General features: G+C 39.2%; 2 protein-coding genes across 2 annotated transcripts; one reads left to right on the top strand and one right to left on the bottom strand.

Annotated features, from left to right (window-relative positions):
* Nucleotides 1–586: 586 nt before the first annotated feature.
* LOC139198123 (uncharacterized) lies at nt 587–1,311 on the bottom strand. Its single transcript, XM_070826401.1, has 2 exons — nt 1,198–1,311; nt 587–1,054 (listed from the first exon to the last, which is right to left on the bottom strand). Exons 1-2 carry the CDS (start codon nt 1,309–1,311, stop codon nt 587–589), a joined length of 582 nt encoding a protein of 193 aa, XP_070682502.1.
* Nucleotides 1,312–11,426: 10,115 nt separating this feature from the next.
* On the top strand, nt 11,427–13,979 carry LOC103408635 (large ribosomal subunit protein uL5c). Its single transcript, XM_008347502.4, has 3 exons — nt 11,427–11,889; nt 12,459–12,659; nt 13,526–13,979. Exons 1-3 carry the CDS (start codon nt 11,641–11,643, stop codon nt 13,856–13,858), a joined length of 783 nt encoding a protein of 260 aa, XP_008345724.3. The 5' UTR covers nt 11,427–11,640; the 3' UTR covers nt 13,859–13,979.
* The last annotated feature ends 6,764 nt before the right edge of the window (nt 13,980–20,743 follow it).

Genomic DNA, 20,743 nt, shown 5'->3' with positions numbered 1-20,743 from the left:
CAAGGTGAATTGAGTTTGGCGCGAGAAATGGTTAAATTTGAGGCTGATAAGGCTAGAGAAAAGGCAAAAGTTGTAGCTGTTGAGAGAGAATTTCAAGCTAATAAGAGAGAAAGAGAGCTACATAGGCAAGAAAGGGAACAAGTTAGAGAAAAAAGAATGGCTCAATGAGATCGTCACATTATGAACACACCTTTAGAAGGGAAGTCTCCAAATTCTAAATATTTTTAGAAGTCAGAGAAAGCGGGCGTGGTGCGAAAGAGGCGTGCAAAAGAAGCAAAAGCAAGAGGAGATGGTCCTAGCACGACAAAAGAAGATCATCCTAGCACCACAAATTGGTTAAGTGATGATGAATAGAGTACTTTTTGTAATCGAAGCCCATAATTTTCCAATCCATTTGAGTTGTAATTTATTATTTATTGAATAGAGTATTTTATGATGTTTCCAATTTATTGAATTTAGTACATTATTTAAAGTAAGAGTAAATTTATTGAATTTAGTACTTTATTGAAAGTGAGAGTAAATTTATTTAATTTGGCCTGTCATACATATGTCTGTTGACCCAATACGTGATGTTTAGTGCCTTTCCTTATAGGACATCATTGAACACTGGGGATTGGGCAAGGACATTGAGGTCATTTTGAGCACCCGGAACCCCGAAAAAGGCGAGCAAAATCCATGTATCAAAAGATGTCACCGCCTTCAAAATGATACTTTTTTCTCCTTTTATGTCCCCATAAGCGTCTTGCCATGCACTTGAACAGTTTTTCCAGGTCCAGTGCATACAATCGATGCTTCCAATCATCCTAGGAAAAACTCGCATCTCACCCTTCTTCAGAAGCCTTTGTAAGTCCATGTCAATAGGTTTCCGGATGTACTCTACTGTGTATATAGATTTGATTGATCCACAAAACCTCATCAGGGATTCAAAAATGGTTGGTTTCCCCATCCTCGCTATCTCGTCCACTTGGTCTGCAGATGCTCTATATGCAAACATCCGCAAGGCAGCAGTAATTTTTTGCTGAGGAATAAGACTCATAGCACCAAAAGCATCATTCTTTTGCACAAAGTAAGAATCATGGTTGTAAACAACAATCATGATTTTGTTGAATAAATGTCGTTCCATTTTATAACGACGTCTAAAGTACATATCAGGGGATGCACTGTTACGGACAAAATAATCGTCCAAGAGTTCCGTACCTCATCATTGCCTGCTTTTATCAAGGTTTGTGAAATGGCTGGGGCTGCAGATCTGAACCACAGCTTGGATGACTTGACGGGAATGTGAGGTTCTGGCCACTTTTGCTTCGTCATCTCTCATTCTACGTTCCTCATCATCTTCTATCTCATTTTGGGCCACCTGGAGATTGAACATTCCTTCTGATTGGTTAAACAATTTTTCCTCTTACTGATCAATTTCCCACATCATCCTTGAGGAAGAAGAAGACATTGTAAGAAGGAAGCAGAAACTATGAATAATGATACAGATTTTGATTTTGGTGAAGAATGAAGCAGAAACTATGAATAATGATAGAGATCTTGAGAAAATTGGTGTGAGATTTGTGAGGATGGATGGTGGATTATATGGAGGATTCATAAAGGATTAGGTTGTAGATAATGCCACGTGGCATGTTGTCATTCGTTAAAAATCTGACCGAAATCTATCCTCAAAGATTGTGACACGTGGCGCAACGTGATTGGTTAAAAATCTTATCGGAAATCCATCACCAATAATTGTATTTTCGGATAATGACACGTGGCGCAACGAGAACGATTAAAAATCTTATCGGAAATCCATCACCAATAATTGTATTTTCGGATAATGACACGTAGCGCAACGAGAACGATTAAAAATCTTATCGGAAATCCATCATCAATAATTGTCTTTTCGAATAATGACACGTAGCACAACGAGAACGATTAAAAATCTTATTCGAAATTACAAATAAAATTATTTTGTATTATTTTATAAATAAAAAATAGTAATATTTTATTACCAATAACTAGGGTAATTCAGTGTAAGGGTGGAGATGCAAAAGACACTTACTGTTCACTGGGAGAATATCATAGTGGATAGCCTTAAAGGGCCTCCACCACGCCTGAACTGCTCTTAGAACAAGTCCAGCAGGAGGGCTTAGGCCGGCTCCCAACACCCTTTTTTGACTTGGCACCCAGTTGATTCACTCCAGCCCACTTTAATAGGCCAACTGATAGCCCAAGCTAGTCTCCAGGCCAGCCTAAAATGTGCTAAGCTATGGGACGACCCATCTGACGTCAAGGGCCACTGAATTTTTTTTTTGAATCAGGCGCATGCGAAACACGCCCGTGTAGGGGCGCGTCTCCGACAAGAAAAAGCAGGTGGGGCCCACATGCGCAGGTGCACTCAAGCAGCTGAAGAGGAGGCCACGTGGCTCGTTATGGGCCGTTGGATTTCCAACGGTAAAAAAAATTTTGAATTTAAAATCCAACGGCTAGTGACGTGGCCTGATATGGGTTGTTCGATTTTCAGATCAACGGTCCAGATTTTTCAGCAAAAAAATTAATAGAATGTCATAAATTAATAATATTTTTTTTATTTTATAAAAAAATTGACTAGGCTATTTTTTTAGAGGTAGAGATGCATTTGGCCTATTACTGTTCACTGAGGTCTATCATTGTTCACTGAGTGGATTAAATGGGCTGAGTGCTGGTGCATTTTTTTAGGGGTAGACTTGCTCTTAACAAAATAACATACTCGATGAAGGATAACTGCTGACTTTTGTGGTGGTGACGACGGCGAATGCGGCTTTCTGTGGTACGAGATTAGGGATATGAGTTTTAGCTTTTGTTTATTTAATTGGGCTGGGCCTTTATGTATATGTTTCTCCTCAATGTATTTGGATTATTTTGTCTTTCTATGTGTTGGCCTGTAACATTCTTTTAGAGTAATGAAATTTGCTTTTCGGACCCAAAAAAAAAAAAAAAAACCATAGTTGAAGCATTATAATTGTAAAAAACAAAATAGAGATACTAAAATGTCTCTGTGAGTTTTTTTTTACCCCTAAAAATGTGAACTCGTGACAAAATTACCAACTCATCTCTCCTTTTTTTTTTATAAATAAAACATTGTAATTGTAAAAAACAAAAGTACTTGTAGTAAAAAACAGGTGACCTATTTAAACTCTAATAACAAGTCATAACATATTTTAAATAAAAAAATACGATCATCAAATTTCCTCAAAGCTCAAGATTGGCTCGTTCAGGAAAACAAGCCTAACATTTTGTTTAAGCTCACCTCACCTCATTTCACTTATAAAAAGGGTCCGAACGAGCTCAAATTGAGTCAAATTCAAACTATATCAGCTAAAAGTGAGCCGTTCAAATTAAAGTTGGGCAAAAAAAATGGCCGAATCGTTTAATTGGGCAAAAAACTGACCGAATCATTTAAATTAACAAACCAAAGTCGATCAATTTTGGTTTGGTTTTAGATCAGACTGCAATTAGTTTAATTTAGATCAGTCTATCCTCTATGGACAATTGTACCTTTGTGGTTTTCACCAATATCCTTAAAATCCTTGAGAAAAAAATATTTAAATATTTTACACATGCCTTAGTCTAAGTGACACCATTGTCCATTCAAACCAAAAATCGAATGAATTAAATAATGTATTTCACTAAATTAATAATCCTATTAACTTTTGAAACAGACTTTTGTGCTAGTCTTGTTTGATACCTGTAAAAAGTTTAGCAACCAATTTTGATATATAATGCTAAACTTTGTAATTTTATCTTTGTGAAATAGGTTTGACTAACCCGAAATCTTATAGAGCATGTGGATGTCTAATTAAGCCCCAAGGGCAGATCGTCCTTTTTCTCTACCATTTTCACCATTTGGCTTCATTATTTTTCCATAGGGTAAAAGACTGTTTACTACCCTCAAGTTTAGTGGTTTTCAACATTTAGTACATCAAGTTTTTTTCGTCTCAGAGTCATACCTAAAGTGTAAATTTTGGGACAGTCTCATACATCCATTAGTCAAACTATTAAGTCTTCAGTTAAATGTGACGTGGCGCCCATGTGGCCAATGACTGGGCGCCAGGTGGGTCGCCACGTGTGTCCACGTGTTTTTTTTGTAAGAGAGGGGTTTCAGATAAAAAAAAAATTCAAAATTCAAAAATAAAAAATCACGACCCCCCATCTTCCCAGAAAAGTGAAATAGTGAAAAAGTGAAAAGTGAAACCGCTTTTCACTCCCCCAGAAAATCGCGACCCCCCATCTCCGTCCGAAACCCTACCGTCACTCGACCTCGCAGTCGCTCCACCTCGCCGTTCGCTCCACCTCGCACTTCGTCGCTCCACCTCAAAATTCAAAAATCGCGACCCCCCATCTCACCCAGAAAAAGTGAAAAAGTGAAAAAGTGAAAAGTGAAACCACTTTTCACTCCCCAGAAAATCGCTACCCCCTATCTCGGTCCGAAACCCTACCCACGGGCTGTCACTCGACCTCGGCGTCGCTCCACGTCGCCGTCGCTGGACCTCGCACGCCATCGCTGGACCTCGCACGCCATCGCTGGACCTCTCACGCCGTCGCTCGAGCTCGCACGCCGTCGTACGTTGCGCACACGTTTCTGGGAAAGATTGTCGTGAAGCCATCGCTGCCGATGGGGTGGGATAAAAGGACGATCGAAGTGGGTGAAACACCACTTTATCGTAAGTAACCTACTTTTTTCGATTTTTCAATTTTGAATTTTAGGGATTAGGGATCTGTGAGTTCCATTGGTTTTGTTTTCAATCGTGGTCTTCGTGGTTTGGTTTCAATTTTTCAATTGTTTGTCTTCAATCGTGGTCCCCGTGGTTTTGCTTTCAATTTTTCAATTGTTTGTCTTCAATCGTGGTCCCAATTGGTTTTGTTTTCACGTTTTTTTCTATGGTTTCAAGAAAAAGGTGGAACTGTAACCATGGTCCCCATGGTTTTGTTTTCACCTTTTTTCCTCATGGTCCTACTAGTGTTTTCACCTTTTTCCCCGTGTGCTCCAGGATTTTATGTTGTTTTCACCTTTCTCCTTGACTTTGCAGGAATGCCCGAATTATTTAGCCTTAAAATTAACCACGGTGGGAAGTGGTCTGAAAGTGCATATACGGGAGGGTTTGAGGCTTGGTTTGATTATGTAGACAAAGACTTCATGTCTTTTTTCGAGATTGATGAAATGGTTAAGGAGTTAGGATATGATGGGTTTATGTTGTATCACTATAGGATTCCTGGGATGTCTTATTGTGAGGGATTAAGGCTTATTGAACAGGACCAAGATGTGAGTGAAATGTGCAAGCATGTTCCAGGGGTTAGGGAAATAGAAATGTACCTAGAACATCTAAGTCCGAAAGAAGCTGCCTTGAAACATAAGCTTTTGATGAATTTAGATGAGAGTGCCATATTAAAAAAAGGTGTCATTATAGAAGATATTGAGGAATCGAGTGTGGCAATTTCGATTACAAAGGGAAGTGGATCAAAACTGAAGAAGGGTAGAGCAAAAGGGGGTGCGGATGACTTAGAAAAACGGCTATGTCTTTTGAATGACATAGCCTACAATGGTGATGATGAACATGAGGCTGAAGCAACTGAGGGAGGACAAGGAAGTGGAGATGAGGCTGAAGATGGTCCTCTCAATGCTGATGATGAAGGTGATGAAGGTGATGAAACTGAAGAAGGTCACGAAGCTGAAGAAGTTAATGAAGGGACTGAAGTAGAAGCTAATGAAGGTAAAATTTTTGAAACATTTATTTTTACAATTTTAATTTCAATATTCAATTATTTTTGCAAAGTTTAGGTTTTTAACAAATATGCATTGTTTGTGGCAGTAAATGCAGAAGATGACACTACAGATAGTGAGTTTGTGGACAGTGACTACAGTTTGGAAGATGATGATCATCGTCCAGTAGATGATACGGCTGTAGAAAATGTCGTTGGAGATGCTGAAAGGGGTGAAGAGGTTGCTGAAAAGGGTGAAGGGGTTAGGAACCAACATCCAGAAGACATTATTGATGCAAGGGATGTAGAAGACGTTCCCTTTGATGATAAGAGACAAGACTCAGATGGCCTGCACAGTGTTGACGATTCAGGTTCAGAATGTGATGAGAAGGTCATCTACCATGAGTTTAATGAAGAAGCCGACATGGATGATCCAAAGTTTGAAAAGGGATTAAAGTTCAGAGATGCTGCACAATTGAGAGAGGCAGTGTGGTCTCACTCCATTAAGCACGGTGCACCTTTTATTAAGCTAAAAAGGAATGAGAAATGGAAGATTAGTGCAAGGTGTGAGAAAAACTATCCATGAAGATTGTATGCTTCCAGGATGTACAATGAAGATTCAATCCAAGTGAAAACCTATGTTGGGAAACATGAATGTCCGAGGATTTGGAGGGAAAATCCTAACTGCAAAGTGGCATGGCTTGTGAAGAGGTATGTGGACAAGTTCAGACTCAACCCAAGCATGCCCATCACTACATTTGTGGAAACAGTGAAAAAGGAAAGAATGGTTGAGATCCACATCAAGACAGCATACAGAGTGAGAGCACAATGTTTGAAAATCATTGAGGGGAGTCACTTGGATCAGTACACAAAGTTGTGGGAGTACTGTGATGAGCTTAGGAGGACAAACCCGGGTAGTACAGTTCAGATGAAGGTGCTGCCCTATGATGATGCTCATGTGATATTCCAGCGGATTTATATTTGTTTGGGGGCTTGCAAAAATGGATTTAAGAATGGATGTAGGCAGCTTGTAGGGTTGGATGGTTGTCACTTGAAGGGAGTGTTCAAGGGCCAGTTACTGTCTGCAGTGGGAATGGATGCAAATAACCAAACTTGGGTTATTGCATATGCTATAATAGAGCTCGAGAACAAGGACAGTTGGGTTTGGTTTCTGGAACTGCTAGCTGCTGACTTGGGAATTGTGAACCAACGTGCTTGGACTATCATTTCTGATAAACAAAAGGGTTTAATACCAACTTTTGAAAAGGTGCTGCCTAATTGTAATCATCGGTTCTGTGTTAGGCACTTATACACTAACTACAAGGCAGATAGGTTTCAAGGGAAAGGATTAAAAGATGTCTTGTGGAATGCTGCCAAGGCAACAACCATCGCTGATTTTAGGGAGAGTATGGCTGAGGTGAATAGGCTAAATGAAAAAGCTTATAAATGGTTGGAGAAGAGACCAGCCTTGCATTGGAGTAGGTCACACTTTGACACACACACTCAGTGTGACATTCTGTTAAACAACCTCTGTGAGAGCTTCAATTCTTTTATCCTAAGGTCTAGGGACAAGCCTATTATTACCATGCTGGAAACTATAAGAGTTTTATTGATGAAGAGGATATGGTTGAGAAGAGATGCAATGAGGAAGGATAAATGAGCTATCTGCCCAAAAATCCAGAAGAAGTTGGAGGAGTACAAACTGAAAAGCTCACACACTGTAGCTACATGGTCTGGAGGAGAAAAATTTGAAGTGGATGAAGGCAGAGGCAATGTATTTGTGGTGGATTTGAATGGGTGCACTTGCTCATGCAGAAGATGGGATTTGACAGGCTTTCCTTGCATTCATGGTTGCTCGGCCATCTATTACGCAAGGAGACAGCCTGAGGAATTTATTTCCTCTTGGTACAAGAAGGAGAAGTACTTTGAAGTTTACGAAAACTTGATTCAACCCGTCCAAGGCATGAAATTTTGGGAGCCATCTGAAAACAAATGCATTCTGCCTCCAACTTTTAAAAGGCAGTCGGGGAGACCAAAAAAGAGGAGACATAGGGAGGCTGATGAAAATGAATTCAAGTTAAGCAAGAGAGGGCAAAAAAGTGTGAAATGTAGTGTTTGCAAGGCCTCGGGACACAACAATGCCATATGGGCTCATCCTCCTCCAGCTGCTAGAAAAGGAAGAAAAAGCAAGAAAAATAAGGTATAATTTTGATATTTTTTGTTGATTTTTCATTTCTTAAGTGAATTTGTTATTTGTGAAGTGTACTATCTGTCAGTGCTAATGCTATATGGGTTAATTACTTAGGCCTCAACATCTAAGGCATCACAACCCTCTCAGTCATCTCAGCCATGCACTCAGGAAGCTCCACAACCTTCATCTCAGCCAACTCAAGCCTCTCAAACCATTTCAAAGTCTACTGCAAGAGGTCAGAAAAGGAGGAGGAATGTTCCATGATGCTGCTTTAATGCTTTAGGTTGTTTAAGGGTTCATTTTGTTATAGTTGAATATGCCCTTAGTGTTTTGGACAGTTTTTTGGACAGATCTTTAGTGTTTTTGGAAGAACACCTTGACTTTGCAGATTTGGAACTTTGTTGTGAATTGGATGGTGTATATTGAACTTTGTTGTGAATTGAAAGTTGTTGAGAATTCAACTTTGTTGGTAGTTTAAATGATGAATTTGCATATTTAGAATTCAAAGTTTGTTTGGAATTGAATTTGCAGATTTGGAACAGAAAGTTGTGGTATTTTGCAGGGTGGTATTCAACTTTGTTGATTTTTTTTTTCAAAAAATTTTGGCGGGAAAAAAGTGTAAGGTGCATGGTTGTGGGAAAAAAAAATTTGGCGGGAATTTTTTTTTTTTTTATCTGAAACCCCTCTCTTACAAAAAAAAAACACGTGGACACACGTGGCGACCCACCTGGCACCCAGTCATTGGCCACATGGGCGCCACGTCACATTTAACTGAAGACTTAACAGTTTGACTAACGGATGTATGAGACTGTCCCAAAATTTACACTTTAGGTATGACTCTGAGACGAAAAAAACTTGATGTACTAAATGTTGAAAACCACTAAACTTGAGGGTAGTAAATAGTCTTTTACCCTTTTCCATAAATTCTCAATCTGATTCACCTACCTTTTCCTACAATTTTTTTTTTAGGAAAACTAATGAAAAGGGCTTAAAAACTTTGAGTTTTAACGATAAGGACAACATAAGGGGTGAAGTGAATAGTACCAGGATTGACTTTTTAGTGTAAAAATGTGGTTTTTCATTAAAATGAACAGTACCGGGAGCTTTTCGTTAAAATTCCCTCTTTTTTTTTTGCATTTAAACAGGAGGGAGTGTAGAGTTTTGGCTCGGGTCTTCACACTACCACCCTTGTTGACCTTTGTTGGTTCTTTCCAGTGTGCGCCTTTGTTGCGATGTTGCTCATCGGATCTCTTTTTTGACAACTTCCTTTGTTTCTTGGTGGCGTTCGTGTTGGTGGTCTGTGGAGGGAGGTGAAGAGGTTAATGAAGGTAGCCAATTTGGCGATACCAACCATCGATTCAATGGAGTAAGATGTGTCGAGGGTTGAAGCAAGTTCTTAGCAGTGTAGGTCTGAGGCGATGACGAATCGAGAACGACTGCAAAGGAAGGGGCCTGAATGACTGCAATCATAGATGGCTTCATATCCAGGTGAGACTTTATCCCTTATTTACCTTCCGTGGTCGGAGTTTGCATCATGTGTTGGCAAACACGCAAAGAAGAAACGAAATCCGTATCACTCGTAACATGATTGTCGAATCCTTCATAGTGGAGAACAAGCGTGAGTGCTATCTTTGTCAACTCCAAAATAGCAGGTGTGGATTTCGTCGTCCCCAGTAAGTTCGGATCTAGAATGTTCATGGTTTAATTTGAAGGGACCCTCACCATTCGAAGCAACCGAAGTTCCTCCATAAAGGCTTCTTGTAAGGCAACTTGTTGGTTATTAAGTGATGTCATCGTCTTCCGGAATTCAACCATGCGGAACTAAAATTCCTTTTGCTTGCGAGTGATTTTGAAGTCATCCACCACGGTAATGGAATTTGCCGATGCCCTTCATGGAGTAGCAGCTAACGACGAAATCAAGCGATTTCGGCATCGTCGTCGGTAAATGCTCCCAAACGGAAGCTTCCTCTTCATCTTCACGAGGGAAACTACTGCAAGATTTTGTTGTGCTCGCACCGATTTAAGCAACGTTTTCGTATAAGTGTGGGGAAAATCTCTAACAGTGTTGAAGCCATTGTCAGGGGCAAGAGGTGCAACGATAGTGTCGAAATTGGAAACCCACGAATGTTGTTCAGATGACGATGATGGAGAGTAAATATAGGGATCATGAAAATTTGGGTTTGTGGCATAGGAATTAGGGATTTGAGAGATGTCGATGGAGTCAGAATACGTAACGGAATGTAGCGTGTGTGCGGGAGGAAAATGAGACTATTATATGTAAGAGCTATGAGAAGCGCATGCATATACGAGGCTGGGTAATCTGGCAGTCGATAAGCACAATTGGAGTAGGGAAATGTGGGCCTATACTCGTATGAAATTCGGTAGTGATCGTGAAGAGGATGAGGTGGTGGAGGCGGAGCCGAATTTAGATGTTCATACCGAGAAACATTGGTTTCTGGATTCCAATAGAACACCAGACTCATCCATCACACTTCTCCACGGTGCTGAAAGTGTGGGATCGACGGAGGCAAACCACAGATCCACGGTGGATCTCTGGCTCTGGTACCAATTGATAGGATCAGACATGATAAAAAGGGAAATTTCAAGAAAGTAAATGTAGAAATGGAAAAGAAATTAAAGTAAATTCATATATTCATATCTCCATATTAGAAAAGGGTTTAAGTACATCCAAAGATAAGCAGGGTTTGAAATCTAAATAGGCCTAATAGATAATAACAACAATAAATAATCCGCTTGATCTTATAGAAGCCCAATAGCTTAGAGTCACATTAGAAGGTTTCTGTGCGTCGTTCTGGGGGAACTATGGTTGCTGGGAAAGCAGCTACAGTAGCTGTGGATACTTAGGGTTTTTTATTTTTTATTTTTTATTTTGATATTTGTATGTGCTGGGCTCCAAAGTAGATTTTGGACTTGTGTGTTTTTGGGTCCATGTTTCTTTGTAATTAGTTTGTTTTTGGGCCTTTTGTGTGTATTGTTTTGGTGTTGGTAATAAAATTACCTTTTGATCCAAAAAAATAAAAAATAAAAAAGCTATGGCTTTTTAGCTAAATTGGTAACTTAGATTGTTATAACTCCTTAATTTTGTCCCTAACAATTAAAATCAATAGAATTGGTTCCGGAGTTTGTCTACCGCATATAAAAATCCGTTAAGCTTTCAGTTAGTTTGTTAATGTGGAACATGAGTGCTCCTACCAACTTAGTTCTTATAGAGCATGTCAGTGTCTGATTAAGCTAAATAAGTCTTTTTAGAATACAATACATACATTATACTTTTAATAATAATTATCGTTTTAATAAACTATCTTAAAATTTTGATTAAATACATTTTAAATTTCAGAAATTACTCAAAATTCTGGCTAAATACCTCTAAATTTATTAAAAGAATTAAAAATTTTCAAAATCTCAATTGAATACAGGCTCTAAATTCGGAGAACACAATGTTATTTTACCCTTGGCTAGAAAGATAATCCCTATATCCTTTTCTTCCTAAAGAACCTTACCTTATCCTATTTCATTCACAGAATGCCATGTCCACTAACCGCCCCTATATTACTCAAATTTACAAAAAAAACCATCCCATGCGACCTTGTCTTACAGCCATTTTCGTAAATAAGTTCAAATGCGAGCCCCTTTCATGACCACGCCTCCTAAACCCCATCGCTCCCAGCTCGAAAAACACACGGATACTGGAAAACTAAGAGACAACAATGGCCTGCCCTTCGCTCTTACGCTCCGCCACGTCGTCGTTTCACGGCCAATTCCCCGTTGCCGTTTCACCTCCGCCTTTACGACTTTCGTACGGAAACCCTAGGAATGTGGTGGTGCAGGTGAAGGCCGCGGAGGTGGTGCTGGTAGAGAAGTCGGAGGCAGAAAAGGTCAGCCGGCTCAAAACCACTTACCTCGAAAGAATCATCCCTAAGCTCAAAGAAGAGTTCTCTTACACCAACATCCACGAGGTGAATAAAACCCACATTTTTAATTTTTAATTTTTTTACATTAATTTTGTCAATTTTTGTTGTTCTGGATATTGTTATTTTGATAATTAAATGGGTTATTTTTGTGGGAAAATGGATCAATGTGTTGCTTTTTTACCTCTAATTTTAGCAGAAGTTGTTTTGTTCTGGGTAAGCAATCGAATTTTTGATTTAGCTTCATTAAATTTCCATTTACTGACAGTACATTTAAGAACGAGTAGTGACAATGTGGTTCAGTTTTGATGTTATGATACAATTTTCTCAGTCGTGTGATACAATTTTCTCAATCATAACGACTCGGTTTTTCGTGTTAATACCTTCCGGGAGTGAGAATTTCCGTGTTATTGTGGTGATGAATTATCTATATTGATGAATTGGTTTGAGTGTAAAATAAAATCTTCTTTACCTTGAACTAAGGTTTCCGGGATGCATTATCCTTGTAAGCAATGGAAAGGCTGTTTCCTTGATATTCATATTGCTTTTGGTAGTTTTGTTATTCCGCCATGGGGTTCAGCGACTTAATAGTGTTATGCAATGTGGAACTTGGGTAGGTTCCGAAGATTGAGAAGATTGTGGTGAACTGTGGAATTGGAGATGCTCAACAGAATGCTAAGGGATTGGAAGCGGCAATGAATGACTTGGCACTCATTACAGGGCAGAGGCCCATCAAGACACGAGCAAAGGTTTCCCTTGCTACCTTCAAGATCAGGGAAGGCCAGCCACTTGGGATTGCTGTCACACTCAGAGGAAATGTGAGTTTGCTTTTCAACCCTAAAAGTGAATCTTATCTTCAGCATAGATACTTACAAGACTGTTTCTTTTTATTGCTCGTGAGCATGTCTATTAAGTTTGCTCTTCATGTTTCTTATCATTTCCAAGTTAATACTTGAAATTACGTTAATCACGACCCAAGATAACGCTTTAAATCACTTGGTGGCCCTTCTTGAAGTTCTCTATATTATGATGGTGACACAAGGCGCATATCCATTTTTATTCGTCTTTGTTTGGTATCATATTAAAATGCTCAATCGCAATTTAGTCTGTAAAACATATTGTTAAAGATGTGGTAGTATGGTCTATAAGGTGAGGTCTGATCATAGGCGAAGAGTGCCATTATTAACAGCGTGGAATTAATATTCTGAGGAGGTAGTATGATCAAGTTAGATGTGTTGGTGCATATAGTTGTTAGAGGCCACAGTCGTGGTGGCAAGTTGTGAACAGCAACTGCATTTGTAAGTTGTGCAGTAAATTGATGTTGCAATGGTGGGTGAAGGTGTTTACTGAAAGAGCATCCATGGTTTGTGTGCTGAGTCAATTTGGTGTTTGTAGCAACTCTGCATCGGTGATGGTGATGATGAGAAATAATTAAGTTGTTGCAATAAAAAAAAAATAGTTTGACGAGAAGCAAAATGTAGGTGAATCTTTTCTTTTTTCCTTCTATCCAAACATTTGGCATTGTTAGCATGTGCTTGAAGACCCATGCACTATAGTGGTCTTATATGTGCTTAAAGGATTTAACCAGTATTTCCTGCGTCAAACTCTTGAAAATGCGTATGTTTCTCTTATAAACCCAAATGCATCCAGTCTCATGCACTAAGCTTACTATTTGATTTTGTAGGTGATGTATGCATTCCTTGATCGTCTGATTAACCTGGGACTTCCTAGGACAAGGGATTTCCAAGGTCTAAACCCAAATAGTTTTGATGGAAATGGGAATTACGCCCTTGGAATCAAGGAACAGAGTGTGTTCCCGGAGATTCGGTTTGATCTTGGTAAGGGCAGGGGAATGGATGTTTGCATCAGAACAACTGCTAAAACAGACAAAGAAGCACAGACGCTTTTGGCTCAGATGGGGATGCCGTTCAGAGAGACCGGCCCAGCATCGGCGGTGCGCAAGAAGAAGCTCAAGTCTCACCATTTCAGTTCGAAGGGTGGAAGAGGACGAAGGTGAAAGTTTGGTGTCCGGAGAGGATGACATTTTGATGCTGTTTTGTAATTTTGCCGTGTTAAAACCACCACCAACAGTTGTTCTGTATGTTCAATGAAATTAATGTCAATTCTTGTTGTGTAAATTTTGCAGCTGTAAATCAGTTGCTCATTGGCTTAAAACAAATTAATTGTTTGATAATTTGTGTTTAATAAAGGAAAAATTAAATGGTGAAAAAGTATAATTCATGTCATTATCAAATAATAAAATAATTAGAATTAAGTATCTAAAACTCTCAATCATTTAATGCTATTTCAAATTGGCCTTAATTTTTTTAAATATTCGAAATAAGTACCCAATCTATTGAAATGCCACATTCGTTAATGTTGAGCCATATATTTTCATAGAGAAAATATATTAGCAAGTTTTATAAAAGATGGGGACACTTTATTAAAAAAAAAAAATAGTAGTCCAAAACGTGGACCGACTAGAAATAAGGTTCACATTATATATATCTTATATATATTATATATAAGGAGAGAAAAAATCTCAACAGCCCACAAACTGAAAAATAGAGTTATTGTCTATCCAGAATTCTCCTAAGCTCCCACGTTCTCAACACAATAAAGTGATGGCCTTCCTCAACTTCCCCACACCCTAAGAAAGTAGAACACGTTAAATGGAAGAAGTTAATAAAACATCTCCTTGCGTCTATAAAAAGGGGAGGGCACATGGAGAGCCGGTTGGGGGGGGGGTGGGGTGGAGGTAGGAGAGTGACAAGAAAACGGTGCATAAATTGAGAAGCACACGGAGAAGAAATCGACCAAAAAAAAAAAAAAAGACAAGCAGCAAAAGAAAGCGAAAAGGAACAGCAACAAGAAGCCAAAGAAAGAGAGAAAAAAGCTTAAAAAGGTATTACATTTTCATAATGGATTCTTGATTTTTTATTGGGAAGTTCCTGTCGTCTTTTGCAGAAAAAAAGGGAGGTTTCCTCTTCTTCTTGTTTGACCGAAGCAAAGAAGATGGTGGTGGAAACATGCACCACTAGTTCACACCGACCCCCCAAACCTGTCCTTGGGTTTCCTCCTTCTTCTTCTCCACCAATGGAGACATTTTCCCTATCCTTGTTGCTGTCAACTCTTCCAGCCACAGAGTGCTCCATCTTCTTCTCCACCATTGGAGACATTTGCCGTCTTTTCCGCCGATAGTAGCAAAGAAACCATCGTCTCTGCCACCAACAACGACCATGCTGTGACTTCTATGCCCAGCAAGTTCGTCTGTGCCGCTGCTGTCAATCCCATGAATTCGGCGGTCAATCCCATGAATTTATTCGGGGTGGTCTAAACCACCTCGTGAAGTTCCAATCAAATCTAATCCTATAAAGTCAAATGACAATTGGAAGACTAAGCTCAAGCTCAAGGTGCACCAAAATTGGTGCAGCTATTGTCCATGTTCCACCTGCTCAATAGAACACTCATCAAGTCTCCTACGAGCACTAAGATGAAGCAAAGAAGAAACAATAGTCAACACTGTCATCTCAATCTCTTGCGGCAACTACTCTACGACACCAAGGATTGAAAAAATCATTATTTCATGAAGAAATAATGTGGAGATGACTCACGGAATTTGCATGCAAAAAGAAGATTGTGTTAGTCTCACATGAAAACAAAGACATGCAACAACTCCCATTGACTTCATAAAATTCTAAAAGCTTTGCCACATCCTCAGATAGCAGAAGATAGTTATCTTCCTGATTCCATGAAAAAGTCCTTTTTGGACTTGGAAATATCAAGAAGAAAAAAAGCTTGCTGTTAAATTTCCCAAGTCCATGAATTTTTTACTTTATCAAATAACTTGGGCCAAAATAAATGGGCAAAAGCCCAACGGTATGCTGGAGACACATTGAGTCTAACCAATACGAAGATAACGTGGACGGTGCCAAATTCATGCACGAAAATTATTCAAATACCGTGGATGTGAACCATCTCAAAGTACCAAACTCAATGGACTCACCACCTCAAATTGGTGAAACTCATGCCATGTATCAAATACCAAGTGGCATGAAACCGTATCAAATCCTAAATGGCACGAAGCCGTATCGAATCCTAAATGGCACGAAGCCGAAGAAAAGTCTCAAATGGCATGAAGCCATGTCAAAATTCAAATGGCACAAAGTCACGTCAAATCAAATGGCACAAAGCCGCTACAAATGGTACGAAGCAGTATCGAATATCAAATGGCATGAAGCTGCATTCTGCTCCTATGGCTTAAAGTCCTTGCCCACATGAGTTAAATCTGCACAAGGTTTCAAACGCTCCAATAGCTCAAAGTCCTCGTCCGCATGAGCTACAACTGCACAAGGCATCAAATGCTCAAATGGCTTAAAATCCTCACCCGCACGAGCTAAAATTGCATAAGGCGTCAAACGCTCCAATGGCTCAAAGTCCTCGCATGTACGAGCTTAAACTGCACAAGGCATCAAATGCTCCTTATTTGCACAAGCTGAAACTGCATAAGGCATCAAACCCCAACAAATACATAAGAAACTATGAGTGACTTGATCTCTCAACGAGGGTACGTAGGCAATCTAGGGTTCGACCTAGGTGTAGTTGCAAGATCAAACAAACACCCAAATCCCCAAGTTACGATTTATTCATATTGGAATAAAAGGTATTCCTTTCCTAAAAGAAGGGTTGTAATTAATAGGCGAATAGCCTAGAATGGGTCGAACTCAATTTAATAAAACCCTCTTCGAAAAAATGAACGAGTGTGAAATTGCGTCAAGTGAATTATTTGTTTGCATATTGTGTACAATTTTTGCTCAACAATTAAGTACTAATCATATCTGTTAAATTAAGCAGGGCTCACTTTGTCTCCAAAATTAACCTCCACCAACTAACAATCACGACCACCCCCATGATGCCATCAACTCTAATCCCACCATCTTATATAATCTATGTTTGAAAATCATATTTGAGACAACTAATATTAATGTTGACCACTCCCATGATGCCATCACATCATTAACTTCCATGACCTTCTTCTCCATGATGTGGGCGATGAAGGGTTCCGTATTATATAATCTATGTTTGAAAATCATATTTGAGACAACTAATATTAATGTTGACCATTATATACCTAATTAGTGGGGTTTGAATATAATCTATGTTTGAAAAAATAATTGTGGCTTAACGGATAAGACATTTTCAACCTGTTAGGTACTCGTTTGAAATGTTTAAAAAGATTACTCCGTATTCAATTATGATTTTGAGTGATTTTAATGAATCTAGGGGTATTCAATCAGGAATTTAAGTGATTATCTGAAATTCAATGTGTATTCAATCAGGATTTTAAGATAGTTTATGAAAATCCTTAGAAATCTAGGTGTATTCAATTAGGATTTTAAAGAAGTTCATAACATTCCAGGTGTATTTAATTAGAATTTGATTTTAAAGAGTTTGAAAAAGTTGAGGAATTATAGGGAATTTGAGAGATTTCGTAGTGTATTTTGAGTATCCACAAATCTCACATCTTCTTAAGAGATTTTGTAGGAATTGAATCAAAATTGTATAAAAATCCATTAAAATATCTCAAATTCTCAATTGAATACTCTTTTAAGATTAATTTATGGGGGTGTATTCAATTGAGAAATTAAGAGACTTTAATGGATTTATAAATCCATGGATTTTTATGGAGTTTAATTGATTTGAAGAGATTCCATATAAAATTTTGATTCAATTCCCTTGAAATCTCATAGGAAGAGGCGAGATTTCTAATTGAATACACCTAGAATGTTATAAACTTATTTAAAATCCTAATTGAATACATCCGGATTTCTAAGGATTTTAGTAAACCATCTTAAAATTCTAATTGAATACACCTTAAATTTCAGAGAATCACTTAAAATCCTGATTGAATACCCCTAGATTCATTAAAAGAATTAAAATCCCTCAAAATCTCAATTGAATACACCCCCTTAGAATGACAAAAAATTGGAGAGTTTAGGGACTTAATCCGAATAATTATTATTGATGCACAAAACCGGAGGGATCTTGGAACAACGTAAATCCGACCGTGAATTTGCAAGAAGTAAAGAACACAAGATGTATCGTGGTTCACCCCAATGTTTGGGCTACGTCTACACTGATGTTGATTGTATTTCTCTGTATGAATGTATGGATTACAAGCGTGAGGGGGAGTCCCCCAGAGAAAGAGAGGGTTTGAGAGAGCTCATCTGTGAGGATGAGAGCCTCTGTTTGGGGATGTAAGGCTTGAGGATTGTGAGAATGAGGGTGAGGAGTCCCTTTTATAGACTAAGGGCTCCTTACTTATTACATATTTGCCCCTTCATTTATTACATAATTACACTTGAGTCCCCGAGTATTTATACGAGGTCTAAATACGAAGGCCCTAAGTATGGTACAAACAGTAGTTCCCCAAGTTTTCAGTCAAGAGAGTCTTTTGGCTAGAGACTTGAAATTCAGTCCATGTGTGGGCCGAAGTAACTAGATGTTGTCTAGAACTGAATACTCGATATAAGGCGGTGCTCAATGTGAAATAATGCTCAACTAGAAGTAGCACATGTTACAAGGCTGCTCGGTTTGTGGCTTATGTTGCCTTGGTTGGCTTGGCTTGTGGCGTTGAAGGTGAGAGAGTCCATTTTATAGAGTAAGGGCTTGCTCCTCAATACATAAATGATGGGCTAGAGTTAATGCTCACGGCGAGGCGGTTGCTCAGCAGGCAGTGATACCATCTAATGATGGTGAGGGAGTCCCTTTTATAGAATAAGGGCTCGCTCCTCAATACATAAGTCATGGGCTAAGAGTTGATATTCGTGGCGAGGCGGTTGCTCAGCAAGCGGCGATGCTCTCTAATGATGGTGAAGGAGTCCCTTTTATAGAATAAGAGCTCATTCCTCAATACATAAGTGATGAGTTAGGAGTGATGCTCGCGACAAGGCGGTTGCTCAGCCGGCGGCGATGCTCTCTAATGAAGGTGAGAGAGTCCCTTTTATAAAATAAGGGCTCGCTCCTCAGTACATGAATAATGGGCTAGAAGTGATGCTTGTGGTGAGGCGGTTGCTCAGCTGGCGGCGATGCTCTCTAATGAAGGTGAGAGAGTCCCTTTTATAAAATAAGGGATAGCTCCTCAGTACATGAATAATGGGTGCTCTCTAATGAAAGTGAGGGAGTCCCTTTTATAGAATAATGGCTCGCTCCTCAATACATAAATAATGGGTTAAGTCCCCCAAGTATATTTCATGAGGCTCAGTTGTGGAAACCCAATATATGGTACATAGTGTAGTCCTCCAAGTCTTCAGTCAATAGAGTCTGTTGGCTGGAGACTTCAAATTCAATCCATGTATGGACTGAAGTGGAGGTTGTTCGGATGCAGTCTTTGTATACTCTACACTGAAGCTTTGTAGGTGAAGCTTTACAAGTGAAGCATTTGAAGCTGGAACTTTTGTAAATGAAGCATTTGAAGCTAATTGACATAAGTGGTGCTCATGAATGTTTATGTTGATTAACATGAGTGATGCTCATGGATGTTGACATGAGTGATGCTCATGGATGTTAACATGAGTGATTCTCATAAATGTTGACATGAATGATGGTCATAAATGTTTATGTATGATTGACATGAGTGATGCTCATGAATGTTTATGTATGATTGACATGAGTGATGCTCATGTATTAATTTTGAAGTACTGGACGTACTTTTGATCACCTAGTGGTTGATAATAGCAGTAGACTGTCGAATAATTTTGGAGTACTGGACGTACTTTTGATCACCTGGTTGGTGATAATAGCAGCAGGCTGCTGAATAATTTTGGAGTACTAGGTATACTTTTGATCACCTGGTTGGTGATAATAGCGGCAGACTGCCGAATAATTTTTTAGAGTATTGGATGTACTTTTGATCACCTGGTTGGTGATAAGAGAGGGCCTGACTCTTTTAGGCATATGGGCCTTCGCCCTCCATATAACATTCCAGCCCACTATTTTGGGCTTATGGGCTTGCCTTTTTTTTTTTTTGCCTTCTTTACACATCAGTATAACTATACAATAATTGCTCCAGTTTGTAGAAGACAACTTAATAAAATATTCATCAATGATAGTGGGTATGGGCTGTAAAGATAAGAATCTTTATCTTTATGGTTGTTTTCCATGAGTGCGGATGGATGATTGAGTGTGGCAGATTTGATAGTGGTGGAGTTTGGCCTCCCCTATAACAAACCTCATCATTTTCTCCAATTGTAGGAAATTATGGTCTGCTTTCTTTATTCCTTGTTTTTGCAGTGTCACCCATGTGCTACTCATCATCGAAAACAAGGTTTATGTCTTGAGACTTCCCTTTATTCCTTGCTTTTGCAGTGTTAGCCATGTGCTTTTTCTCTGTTTTTCTGCTTTGCTTTTGCTTTCTGTTGGTAGTGTTCGTTGAAGGTCCTGACTGCTGCGATCTGTGACTCTTCGCTCCTTTGTTTGCAGAAGGTCGAGGTCGGTGTGATTCAAAGCGAAGAATTTTAGGTCCCAAACATGCACATTTGTATCATTGCTTGCAGAGAAAAGAAGTTGTTTAGTAGGATCAGGATGGAAGAGAACACTAGAAACAACCCCTTTGTGGCCTTTAAAGTAATGAGTGCAAAAGATGCCATCAACATCCCAAACAATGACCTTCCTATCAGCTTCGGCAGTCGCAAGCAATCCACCAGACGGGTGACAAGACATTCCCATCACTGGCCCCTCATGACCCTTCCAAGAACGCACACACTTTAAGGTGAAGAGGTCCTCAATCTTAATTTGGCGACTGTGACCGGTGGAGAAGAACAGCCGGTTGTCGGGGCTGAAGGCCAAAGCGGTAATCTTATCTGAGTCGCCTTCAATGGTAGACCTAATCGAGGCGTTCGAT

The sequence above is a fragment of the Malus domestica genome, chromosome 01, assembly GCF_042453785.1.
Source record: "Malus domestica chromosome 01, GDT2T_hap1".
Classification (NCBI taxonomy): domain Eukaryota; kingdom Viridiplantae; phylum Streptophyta; class Magnoliopsida; order Rosales; family Rosaceae; genus Malus; species Malus domestica.
Note: the sequence above shows the minus strand (reverse complement) of the source record. Positions and strands in the feature narration are given on the sequence as shown.

What these genes read in the sequence shown, in the direction of transcription:
- LOC103408635 (XM_008347502.4), top strand. Translation starts at nt 11,641, where the DNA reads ATGGCCTGCCCTTCGCTCTTACGCTCCGCCACGTCGTCGTTTCACGGC. An exon ending in CTTACACCAACATCCACGAG is followed by an intron (nt 11,890 to 12,458) that starts GTGAATAAAACC and finishes GAACTTGGGTAG; the next exon opens with GTTCCGAAGATTGAGAAGAT. An exon ending in CTGTCACACTCAGAGGAAAT is followed by an intron (nt 12,660 to 13,525) that starts GTGAGTTTGCTT and finishes TTGATTTTGTAG; the next exon opens with GTGATGTATGCATTCCTTGA.
- LOC139198123 (XM_070826401.1), bottom strand. Translation starts at nt 1,311, where the DNA reads ATGACGAAGCAAAAGTGGCCAGAACCTCACATTCCCGTCAAGTCATCC. An exon ending in TAAAAGCAGGCAATGATGAG is followed by an intron (nt 1,055 to 1,197) that starts GTACGGAACTCT and finishes TTTGTGCAAAAG; the next exon opens with AATGATGCTTTTGGTGCTAT.